Source organism: Salvia miltiorrhiza, chromosome 2, assembly GCF_028751815.1.
Source record: "Salvia miltiorrhiza cultivar Shanhuang (shh) chromosome 2, IMPLAD_Smil_shh, whole genome shotgun sequence".
In the NCBI taxonomy this organism is placed as follows: Eukaryota; Viridiplantae; Streptophyta; class Magnoliopsida; order Lamiales; family Lamiaceae; genus Salvia; species Salvia miltiorrhiza.
Window position 1 is genome coordinate 66,157,242 of NC_080388.1, and position 12,976 is coordinate 66,170,217.

At 35.6% G+C, this 12,976-nt stretch overlaps 1 protein-coding gene across 2 annotated transcripts; it reads left to right on the forward strand.

Moving 5' to 3' along the window:
• Positions 1-7,924: 7,924 nt before the first annotated feature.
• LOC131013127 (phospholipid:diacylglycerol acyltransferase 1-like) lies at positions 7,925-11,945 on the forward strand. Of its 2 annotated transcripts, XM_057941155.1 has the most exons (7): positions 8,295-8,436; positions 8,504-8,706; positions 9,730-9,952; positions 10,016-10,299; positions 10,394-10,715; positions 10,938-11,197; positions 11,274-11,945. In XM_057941155.1, the coding sequence occupies exons 3-7, from the start codon at positions 9,752-9,754 to the stop codon at positions 11,755-11,757; spliced, it is 1,551 nt and encodes a 516-aa protein (XP_057797138.1). In that variant the 5' UTR covers positions 8,295-8,436; positions 8,504-8,706; positions 9,730-9,751; the 3' UTR covers positions 11,758-11,945. The 2 variants fall into 2 exon arrangements, with proteins under 2 accessions (XP_057797137.1, XP_057797138.1); XM_057941154.1 differs by having other exon boundaries at positions 7,925-8,706.
• The last annotated feature ends 1,031 nt before the right edge of the window (positions 11,946-12,976 follow it).

A 12,976-nucleotide genomic window follows, 5' to 3' on the forward strand; every position in this document is an offset into this window, starting at 1 on the left:
TTGGATGGCTGAGGAGAAAACTTGGCTGCCAAGAGTTAAAATTTGTGGCTAAAAATGGAAACAAATGGTGGCTTCTTGAGAAAGGAAACACGTAGCAAATTTTTGAAACAACAGGGAAAAATGAATGATGATTACTAAAAAGTCATGGGCTCATATTGGGCTCATTTAAACTCCAGCCCAATAAAAGTAATTGAGGCCCAATATGGAGAAATTAACAAATATTTATTCAGGCCCAATAATAATTTTCTATTTATTAAAATTAAAGTTTGTAAACTTAAAACTATCTATCTAACTAGGGGCGCGACTAGACTAAATTCATAAACTCGACTCATAGATATATATATTAATAACTCGAAAATATAACAATTTCCAAATAAAATTTGCAAATGAAGTAAACGGTTTTGGGCTGTGACAGGTAGCCGAAAAACAACCAAGACTATGATATAACTTTTAATTTTTATGAATTGAATTCGTTATGATAATTTAAATTTTCAACATATTATTTGAATGTAATAACTTTTAATTTTTTATATTTTCCTTATATATATATATATAAAGAATAAAGACCAAATCAAGGTCATTCATCTCACTCTAATCAATGGTTCAAATAATTTCCTGATATGATTTTTCATGTAATTAAATATTGATTATTTACCTTTGTTTAATCCGAAAAGGGCAAATATGTCAACTCAAATCCACTGAATTCTGGGATTCCGTTGAACAAATCCCGAAAAATCCTCTCTTCTCATTCTGGGACCTGATATATTTCGACGAACATTAGTATGTTCATTTATTTTTCTACGAACATATTGACGAACATTAGTATGTTCATTTGCGTGTTCTATGTGAGAAGGAGGGGGAGATAGAGAGGCTGAGATGGAGAAGAAGGCGCCGACCATCTCCCTCTCACACACCCACATTCAGATCTCTCTCCCTCTCGAACTCAGCCACCACGGCCTTCCTTCCGGCGATCGACCATCTCCCCCAGCCTCTCTCTTCTTTCTTCCTCACATCTGCACCTCCCCCTCTACGCATAAACACACACACAGACGCAGCACAGGGCGTTGCCGCTTCCCTCTATAATTCCAGTGACAGCGGCGAGGAGCCGCCGCCGCCGCCGTCGCCTATCTCTCATCCCCATCTCCCTCGACATCTGGACTCCTTTCTTCTCCAAGCAATTTCAGCCGCCGCCGCCCGTATATCAGGCGATGACGTTGTCAGAAACCCTAAGCCCTAATTCTAGACATCTCTCTTAAATCTCACATCGATCCCCGGCGACAGCACAGACTGAAGACCACCATCGCCGGTTCACAACCCGAGCTCTCTATCTCTTGTTCGACTCTGAAAAGGACGCACTCCCACCGCCTCTGTTCTCTCTAAATGTCGGACAACCAGGCAGCCATAGCGCCGGCGCTGCAGTGACTGCTCGTCGGATAAGGAGGCAGCGGCAGCTGCAGCTGCAGATTCAAAAGGAGATCCTTTATTCATTATAATATAATAACCATTTTTATTAAAATTTATATCATCTTTTTCTATGACTATTTTTTGTGGACGAACAAAATGTAAAATATATACACAATTTATGTAAGTCTAAGATCACAATTTTGTGGACGAGTAAATTCTTTTAATTAAGAAAGAAACTAAAACAATCAATTGCATAGAAAATGAAAAGTAAATTATAAGTGTAACAATTTAACATTTTACATTTAAAACTCAAATTTGAGTTTTTATAAGTCCACTACAAAGAACTCTAAATTAAAACTACTAATTAGATATAGAAAAGATAAACAAAATATGAGCAACAACTTCGTTCTTAGAAATTAGATATAGTCTTTCAGATACCAACACCACGTAATGATGATCAAAAGTTTAACATAAAATCTCCCGTACATGCATCCGGGTATACCGTACATTCGAATTGACCCGTACCCAAATCCTGATCTGCATGTTAATTCAAACTTGCATCCTGGCCTAAATCGTGTAAATGACACTTTTATAATTGACATTATTCAATTATATAAATGGCACTATAACATTTTAAAATGTTTATAGTATCATTTTCAATCTTATAGTGTTATTTAAAATATTATATCATTTACAATCTTATAGTGTCAATTACAAGAAGTGTCATTTATATTTCAGAATAGTGTCATTTACAATGTTATAGTGTCATTTATAAGCAGTGTCATTTGTATAACATAATAATATCAATTACAGACAGTGTCATTTGTATAACCGAATAGTGTCATTTATACGATTTGAGTCAGGATGCGAGTTTGAATTAGGATGCAGGTCTGGATCTGGGTACATGTCAACTTGAGTGTACGGTACACCCAAATATACCCATCCCAAGACCACCTTAAAGTTTAATTATAGTATTTCAGGTTTCCAAGAAAAACAAGGAAATCAATAGCTCTCACAGACAAATTAAACTCGTCACGTGACCATAGAATTAAATGAAGAATCATAAAATGATGCAGTTCGAACCTAGCTAAAGATGCGCCGGAAACAACACAACAAATGAGAGGTTGGGGAACTTGGGGTTGGCGACGGAGGCAATTTTAATTTTAATATTTAAATATATACTAATGATATAAATAAGAGTAGGGTAATTATATACACAGCCCCCATATTATTCATTATAGCCCCCTCTATTTATAAAATTAATAAAATATTAATATAATTACCATCTCACCCTTATATTTCCATTTAAAAATTCTAATAAAACAAAGATTAAAAAGTATAGCCTCTCATTTTTCGTTCTCTCTCTCACACACTAAAAGTATAGCCTCTGGTCCCTCTCTATTTCTTTTTCCTTCACTGCACATTGATAGATTGCCTGGCGTGGTGAGCAATCCGGCGAAGGAGCTTATTTAATTCCTTAACTTGAGCACAAATCCTAACTTTTTATTTTATTAAATTTACTATCAGCATGTTTCTCGTCGCCTCCACGCAATAGCTTTCGTTAACCAGCAACGACACATCGTCTGTTGGCCGCCGCTGTCGCCGCCAAAGAGAAGATGACATTCAATGTGAAATTGGAGAAATCTAACGTCTCATGGAAGGTTTAGATGATTAAGGCTTTTACATATCTAAATTTCAAGGAGGTTAATAATTTGGTGGGGAAAGGGAGAAGCGAACATGAGAATTTGTGTGGAGAATGGAAAAACAACAACTTTTTGAAAAGTGATGTAGAAGCTAAGGCCGCTGGCAAGTGATAAGGCCATTGGGTGTGTGGGTGAAGAAGACAATAGGAAATAATTTGAGAAATTCTATCAGTTAACTTGAAGAAGACGATTTGTTTTCAAATTTTTTTTGAAGAAGACGATTATATATATATTTGTTAATTTAAATGGGGGCTATGGGGGTAATATAGTATAATTATAATTATTTTAATTATTTATTTAAATAAGAGGCTATAGTGATAAAATTGGGGGCTGTGTTGAAAATTACCCATAAGAGTAATATATGAAAGTAGCCATTTTTTTATTGTAAATTTAAAATTTACCCACTCAAATAAATACTTAAAAAATTACTCATTTTTTTGTGTTAAATGACTAAACTACCCTTAATATTAAAATTAAAAAATTACCCACTCTTAATCTTATCTATCTCTGGTCTCGTCTCTCTCTCACTCTCACTCTCACTAAGAACTCTCTCTCTCTCTTCTATTTCTCTCTCCTCTCTCTCTTCTATTTCACTATCTACTAGTATACGCCCATTCGTGTGATGCACGATGGACATCGAAATTAAGAGGTATTTAGATTAAAAAATTTAAGGAGGTTGATAAATTTTAAATAAAAATATCCTTAAATTTTATGAAAAATATTTTAATACACATTATTTATAAAGTAGGGGATTCAAATATTATTTGAAATTTATTCACATGCCTAGTTTATATATGGATTGGTTATTGTGAAAATTATGTTTTTCGTAAGAATGTGAGAATACTGTATTGAATTAATAAAGTTAATGCATTTAAAAATATATAATTACCAAAAAAATTATTGTTAAATTAAATGAATATAAATCATATGTTCAATTCTACTTTTTTTTACAGGAAAAATAAATTACAAATCTATGAATTTATCTTTTTTTTTTCATATTAGATTAAAGAATTCTAAAATAAACCAATATAAACTCCTACACCAAGTTGGATTTAAAAAAAAATATATTATAATTAAAACTCATGTAAAACTCAATTGTATATCATTAAATTTCATATTTTTATATATAACCAATACGAAATAATCTATTGAAGCAATCCAAACATACGACAAAACATATGAAAATAATTAAATGCACTATGGTCCTTATCTCTCTACACTAATTAATAACAATAAAAAAAACCTATAAGTATAACGCAAAAAAAATTTATGAAAAACTCATGCAAGTTTAAAACATGAATATAGTGAAAAAATAAAAATAAAAACTTGAAATAAAAGAGTAATAAAAATAACTGCAGTCTTGCATAATAAATTGTACATAATTTTCATGATTTCATAAAATATTTTATGCAAATAAAAAAAATATGAAAACTAACTTCATTTATAAAATAAGAGAGAGAAAGAGATTAATTTTAAAAAAATTAATTTGAATATCTTCTTTTTAGTTTAAAGCTTTTTTTTATATACTATTATAAATTAAATTAAAGCTCATGTCATGATATTTAATTTGATATGCGTATTAATTTTTTTTAATTAATTTAAATGTATAAATTTTAGGAAAAACAAAAATTCTAAATGTAAAAAAAAAAATTAAAGAAAAGAAAACCAAAATTGAAAATTGCAAAGAAAAAGAAAAAGGAAAAAAGAGAGGGAAAAAGTGAGTGACGGTGGTTGTTGGTTAGAAGTGAGATAAATTGGTTAAATTTAGAGAAAATGGGAGAGAGAAAATTTGGCGGTAAAAAATTACCGTTATACTGATCTTTTATATTATATATAGATAACGCAGCTTTCTCTCTTTTCTCTCTCCTCACTATTTCTCTCATCTCTCTAATATTTCTCGTATGTGCAACAGGTAACACATCTCTCTCTCTCTCTCCCCCCTCTCGCTCTGTAAGCTATGTCACCGCTTCCATCAACGACTGCCGGCAAGCAGCATCAGCCATGGAGCTGACGCTGAAGTAATGCTGCCGCTCGTGCTCATCATCCGATTTGCATCTGATATGCTAAAATAGAAAACAAAGATTTGTGAGATCTTAAAATTCCAGATCGATGTATGCATATTTCGAATTTGCATGCGATTGATAGTTAATTAAAGTTAATAATGTAAATAAAGTAAATAACATGTGTATTGTTCAACAATAGGGGGATATGAAAATCGAGAATTGTGTGAAAATTGAATTAATTTGTCTGGTTAATGTTCTTGAATTCACAACAAACTCGATGAATTCACAACTGAATTATGAATTTACAATTGAATTATCAGCATTGATTAGTGTTGGTTGAGAATTCACAACCAACACTATTTCTAGTTGTGAATTTACAACCAACACTACTTCTAGTTGTGAATTCACGCGAATTCACAATTAACACTATTTATAGTTGTGAATTCACGACTAACACTATTTTTAGTTGTCAATTCAAACTTTAAAACTTGAATTCACAACCAATACTTGTTATACAGTTGTGAATTCGAGTTTTAAAGCTTGAATTCACAACCAAAATACATCTTGGTTGTGAATTCGCGGGTATTTTTTAAATTTATATATGCAAGGGTAAAATGGTAAGTGTGGGTATTTTTTTTAATTTACTATTTCAAAGTGACTATTTTCAAAATCCACTCTATAATAGCATATATTCGAGTATATTCCCTATCTGAAAATATTACTCCCTCTGTCTCGTTAAAGTTGGCAACATTCGTTTTGGCACGGAGATTAATAAATTAAGTGTTAATATATTTTAATAGAGTGTGGCCTACAATTGTTGACCAAATTAGTGAGTAATTGTTGACTTAATTAAAGTAATTTTGGCATTTTTAGAAAATGACCTACAATTGTTGACCAAATTAGTGAGTAATTGTTGATTTAATTAAAGTAAACTTTTGCCATTTTTAGAAAGTGTCCAACTTTAGTGGGACACCCAAAATAGAAATGTTGCCAACTTTAATGGGACGGAGGGAGTACTACATTTTACTACCATATACTATCAATCTAGGGCTAGTAAATTGTGTGTTCCGATCGTTATCGGGTCGACCTGATATCGACCCAACCTGATAAGGCCAAACCCGAACACGACCTGTTAAGGAAATGATCTCGATAACAACACGATTCAAAGCGTGTGGACACGACACGATCTGATTACAACCTGATAACAACACGAATTTGGAGCTGATCTGATAACAACTTGATCTGATTTGCCCAAGTTCATTCACATCAGTAATAATAATAAAAAATACAAGTAAATATTTAATAAAATTTTAATTCTATCGGGTTACCCGAACCCGACACGAAATTATCAGGTCCTTATCAAGTCAACCCGATAAGGACTGAAACCTTATCGTGCGTCTCACTAACCCATTAATTTCATGCGATTTCGTATCGTGCTTTCGTGTCGTGTCGAAAATTGCCAACCTTACTATGGGTTAGTGTCAAGGTTGCTATACTTAAGGAGTGGCGTTTAGCTCCAAACCTCTAACGAGTCCGAGTAGTCCAACATATTATTCACAATATTGAGTTATATAATAATTATGGCTTATGATCTAAATCTTTCACGTTTATTTTGATTGTGAGTTTAATTTCAATTTAATTTAATTTTAAAATAGTTTTAAATTTTATGAAATTATTTAACATGGAATTCGTTAAAAATCTCAGCATCATAAATTTGGCTAGGTTCACTCGTAAAATATGTTTGTCATTTGGTAATTTCACTTTCCCAACATCCTAATCTGAGAATATATGTTAGTGGTGTTTTCTTTTAACTGCATATTTACCAAGTGATTTTAGTCAAATTTTCAACGCCAAATTTTTTAACGTGGGTCAAAATTAGAATATTAGTTTGGTCAAATTAAAAAAACTAACGTGTTTGATTTGTAATATAAATAAAAGAAGTGGTATTGAGTGCAACCGATTGCACCCAATTTTTTGTGTTGATAAAATGATTAATCAAATATTTAGTTTGCATAATTGGATCCATAATTGATAACTTGATCAATATCTAATTATTTACTTAAGTAATTATTTATTACCTTAAAATTAATAAATTATTTAATTACTCCTTAAATTCTATTAATTTTATCAATTTTATGTATCTTTCTCTTCCATCGAATCAAACCATTGGTAGCATGTTCAAGTGTGGACATAGAGGGGGACACCGGGCACGAAAGTAAAAGTTAGCGAAGACGTGTTATACCAAATAAATAAGCGTCTTAAGCTGCCTTTACTTTGATGAATAAATTTATTCACGAAAAAAGATGAATAACATTAATTTATACTTTTAAATGTCTCATTATTTTTTCAATATTTGACACAAAAGAAATGCTCACCATTTTTTCTTCATTATTTTCACTTCAAAGATGGATAATATTATCCCTCCCTTTTTGGTGTGATAATATTATTCATCCTTGAAGTGAAAATAAGGAAAAGAAAATGGCGAACATCTTTTTTTTTGTCAAATATTAAAAAAGCAAGAAGATATTTAAAGGCATAAATTTTTGTTATCCATCATTTTCTATGGATAAATTTATACATCAAAAGAAACGCAGTCTTAGAAGAAATAGTTGGTATAAATCAAACCCAAAGTAAAACCAAAATTTGTCGATTGAGTATATTTCTATATTTAAATATTAAATAAATATTTCGAAGGAGAAATAAAACATAAAGAAACGAAAACGACAACAAACGACGAGCCCACAATTTTCATATCGAACAATAATCTATACTACAGTACAAAGCAAGTCCACGGTCTACTTACTACCACATTAAAACAGTAATAAAAAAAGTGGCAAAAAAAAGAAAATAAAAGGAATGTGTTCATAACTGCAAACAGCAGAAATTCAACCGCTAAACACAATCCACCACTTCCTCTCTCTCTCTCACAGTCTCACTCCATCCACCCAATCCCCAGCCCCTTCCAGAACTCCCGCCATCTTTCCTCCGCCGCAGCGCCACTGATCCCACCATCACACAATCTTCCAATCAATGCAAGCACCAACTAGCAACTATGCCTAGCTATTTGTTGGCTGAGCAAAGGATTTATTCCTCAAAAGTTAATCCCACCTAGATTATGCTACCTTCCGGCGCTCACCTACGAGTATCTAAAAAAACGGCAGAATCCCCTTTTCCTTGAAGAAGTGAGGATACATGTCGCTGCTGAGGAGAAGAAGGGGCGGGCAGGATGAGCCGGGAAGGGCGCCCGACGCGGAGGAGAGGAAGCCGGAGCACCGGAGAGCCGAGAAGAAGTGGTCTTGCTTGGACAACTGCTGCTGGTTCATCGGGTGCGTGTGCGTTACGTGGTGGGTGCTGCTCTTCTTGTATAATTTGATGCCTTCCTCTTTTCCGCAGTACGTCACGGATGCGATAAGGGGCCCACTGCCCGATCCGCCCGGGCTGAAGCTGAAGAAGGAGGGGCTGGCGGCGAAGCACCCCGTCGTCTTCGTGCCCGGGATTGTGACCGCCGGATTGGAGCTGTGGGAGGGGCATCAATGTGCAGAAGGGTTGTTTAGGAAGAGATTGTGGGGAGGGACATTCGGTTCTGTTTACAAGAGGTATTTTTTCGAATCTGCAAATGGATTTGACTTTCTTTCTCAAGTTTTTGGTTTAATGGTTTGAGGTGGATAGGGAGGTTTACTAGTGTTTGCTTATTTTTGTTTTTGGGAGTGAAGGTCTGCTGTGGTGTTGAATGATTTAGTGTATTTTTGGTGGTTTTGTTGTGTGTTTCTTGGTGTTTTCAAGATTGTTTCTTGAAGCTTGTTTGTTTGTTTATGAGGTTGTTGTGAGCATTTGAGGTCGATCACACTGTCGTTCGATTTGGTTGGAAATTCTTGGGAGTTGTCAAGAATCTTCCGTGCAAGATTTCTTGCTTGTTTCACATTCAGCAGTTTGCAGCCAAGAAGATAGATTCACTGATTGTTTATCAGCAGCCGAATTAGTTGAAACTCCCTTCTGGACAGTTTATCTCAACCCATCTACCTCAATAACAATATATTTATTCTTGCCTCAACTGTCGTAAAGGGCAGTAAACATCTGCTTTTTGGCAATGAAGCACCTGACTTTCCAGAAGTAACAATTTTGGAGGCCAAAAATATGCAGATGCAAATATTAGTAGAACCTGTTGGTGATATCTAGAGCAATTATTTTGGGACTTTTTCAATGTTGAATTCTTGAGCAGAAGTTTGTTTTTGTATCTGTGTTGCTATAGTAGTCGGATTTTGACGTGTTCTTACCATGCCAGTTCTCTGAAAAAGTAATGTTGTTTCCTTAAAATGACTTCTGCATTTTATGTAATGGGAACTGAGAGTGTACTTCATTTCTTTGAAACAAAATCTTTCCATTCATGGAAAAGCTATTCAGTTCCTTATTCTGCTCGTCTTTTCTTCGAGGGAGGTTAAATTTGTATAGTTCTTGCTACACAAAGATGCAAAATTTATATACATGTCCTATTGTATGCGAATGTTATTAGCATTTCTTTGTAGTACTGCATCAAATCTAGGTACATGAATGCTTTTCTTGAAGGTATTTGGTCAATGTGCTTCGTATATTTTCATTTGGAAAGTGGTTATCGACTGCAGACCTCTGTGTTGGGTGGAGCACATGTCGTTGGACAACGAGACTGGTTTGGATCCACCTGGTGTGAGGGTCAGACCTGTGACTGGTCTAGTAGCTGCAGATTACTTTGCACCGGGATACTTTGTGTGGGCGGTTCTGATTGCAAATCTTGCTCAGATTGGATACGAGGAGAAGACTATGTACATGGCTACGTATGATTGGAGACTCTCGTTTCAGAACACAGAGGTATGTGCTTTCCCACCTTCTTTGCCTCCCAAGCCGGCCTTCATTTTCATATCTATTTTTCAGGTGCGCGACCAGTCACTCAGTAGGATTAAGAGTAACATAGAACTTATGGTTTCTACAAATGGCGGCAACAAGGCTGTGATCATTCCTCATTCGATGGGAGTTCTGTACTTTTTGCACTTCATGAAGTGGGTCGAGGTACCTGCTCCGATGGGGGGAGGAGGTGGGCCGGATTGGTGCGCTAAACATATCAAGGCCGTGTTGAACATTGGAGGGCCGTTTCTAGGCGTCCCAAAAGCCGTTTCTGGCCTTTTCTCTGCAGAAGCAAAGGATATTGCTGTTGCTAGGTATTTTTCATTTATGCTTTGATGCACAGAATTCTTGAATTTCTTGTTTGTTGCTTGAAAATGTTGAGAATGGAGCTATTGGGTTGTGTGATAGGGCGATAGCACCGGGTGTTCTGGATCAAGATTTGTTTCATATTCAAACTCTGCAGTATCTGATGAAGATGACCAGGACTTGGGACTCAACCATGTCGATGATACCAAAAGGTGGAGACACCATTTGGGGCGATCTTGACTGCTCACCTGAGGATAGCTACATCCCTAGCAGACGAAGGCGGAATACCACTGACGAGCCAATACTTACTGAAGATGAAAGCAAGGAAACGAAACCCAAACGCAGGCATTATGGAAGGATCATATCATTTGGAAAAGACATTGCCCAGGCAGACTCTTCTGAGATTGACAGAGTGAATTTTCGGGTTAGATTTCTGATTTATCACATGATAATTGCTGAAAACATATAAAGGTTTAGCCTTGTTTGACATTGCTGTGTATGCATTTTGAATTTCTGAGAATCATATATAACAATCAACGTGTTGAAAATGGAGTTGTTTTATGTTGTACTCACCTGCGGCTACATGTATATGCTACTTTAGTTGATCTTGTTATCAATGAAATGAAGGGTTCGTTTGTCCTTGTAGGGCGCTGTGAAGGGGAAAAACGTTGCGAACAGCACGTGTCTTGATGTGTGGACAGAGTACCATGACATGGGATTTGGAGGCATCAAAGCTGTGAGTGAGTACAAAGCTTACACTGCTGGAGATCTGGTCGATCTCTTGAGCTTCGTCGCCCCCAAAATGATGGCGCGTGGCAGCGCTCACTTCTCGTATGGGATAGCCGACGATCTGGATGATCCCAAGTATCAGCATTACAAGTACTGGTCGAATCCTTTGGAGACGAGGTAAGGATGTCAAATTGGTGAGGCGTCGGATTGAGGCGCGTGGTTTTGTATTACAATGCTTGCTGTTTCTTTGCAGGCTGCCGAATGCACCACACATGGAGATCTTCTCCCTCTATGGAGTTGGCATTCCGACCGAACGAGCCTACGTGTACATGGAGGCTCCTTCAGCGGAATGCTACATTCCCTTCCGGATCGACACATCCGCAAGTGAAGAAGACCAGGATATGTGCTTGAAGGACGGTGTTTTGTCCGTTGAGGGGGACGAGACGGTGCCCGTGCTTAGCGCGGGCTTCATGAGCGCTAAGGGTTGGCGTGGGACGACGAGGTTTAACCCGTCGGGGATGAAGAACTTCGTGAGGGAGTACGAGCACGCCCCTCCGGCCAACTTTCTGGAGGGGCGGGGGACGATGAGCGGCGCCCATGTTGATATCATGGGGAACTTTGCCTTGATCGAGGACATTATGAGGGTGGCTGCCGGGGCCACCGGAGACGAGCTCGGCGGCGATCGTGTGTATTCGGATATATTCGAGTGGTCCGATAAGATTAAGCTAGAGTTGTAAGTTCATCACTTTAGCATCTTCTTTTCATGCGATATCCGAGCATCCCAAAATAGTAGGGTTGAATCTTACGCTTCATGTATCATGTAATGAATGAATCATTATATTATGTGTACATTTATAGATGTAATCATATACGGTTATACGGGTTGTTGAAAACTTGAAATACTAACTTCTATTTTTTCCGTCCATCTTATACCTTTCCGCTTCTGAAAATTAACTTCGGTAAATATTAAATAAATTTTATTTGCATATAACTATTATTCATGAAATATATTTTTTGAAGCATTTACCTTAAATATGTGGGTGTGGTTGAATTTAATCCGTAATTTCTAACGAGTTATCATCAATTACATTATATTGTAGTTATTGTTGCCAAATTTGCGCTGAGAAGTTTATTCTTGTGCTGAATCAACAATTTGTCTTGTATCGAACAAATCTGCTTATTGCTTATTTCTTTTCCATCTATTCCTCTAAGAAGGCGTTTGATCTGAGTGATAGTAATATATATAATTGATAAAATAATTCATCTTAATTAGGTATTTGTTTTATCAGAAACGATCACCTATCCACCGTGGGCATGCATAACGTGCCCACCATGATGTGACAATTGTAATTATGGTAAGATAATTTTAATTAGAGTAAGATTTATTAATTCTCTTTCCTAATTAAAATTGTCACATCAATGGTGGGCACGTTATGCTTGCCCACGGTGGGTAGGTGATCGGTTCTGTTTGTTTTATATATGATTTAATTCATGATAGATAATTTGATTCACATTATAATTCATCTTAATGCATGATTGATTATTTAATCATCCTTTAATCATATCAATCTTATCTATTTCATCCATCTTGTGCCCAAAAATATCACCTATACGGAAAGCTAAAAGAACGCAGAGATTTAAGTGGTTACGATCGTAAAGATCTACATCCACAGAGGGTCTACTAGAGTATTTCAATATTCGTGGTGGGAGCTGCTAGAGTATTTCAATATTCATAGTGGGAGTTTACAATTACAGATATGTTTCTTTGAATAATGAATATATGCCTCTAAAATACTAAGAATTCTAGTAGAAAAATAACTTTATTTAGATTTATAATAGTACTATAATTCTTCATATTTATCCATATCTTCGTGGTAATCTCAAATCAGAGTTGCTAGACCATAAACAATTATTCATATTTATCCATATTTTAGTGGTAATCTCAAATCAGGTCTT

Bases quoted from the DNA above. Each gene is read 5' to 3' on its own strand.
- LOC131013127 (XM_057941154.1), top strand. From the start codon at position 8,303: ATGTCGCTGCTGAGGAGAAGAAGGGGCGGGCAGGATGAGCCGGGAAGG. The intron at 10,300-10,393 runs GTATTTTTCATT...GTTGTGTGATAG, and splicing joins AAGGATATTGCTGTTGCTAG to GGCGATAGCACCGGGTGTTC. The intron at 10,716-10,937 runs GTTAGATTTCTG...TTGTCCTTGTAG, and splicing joins TTGACAGAGTGAATTTTCGG to GGCGCTGTGAAGGGGAAAAA.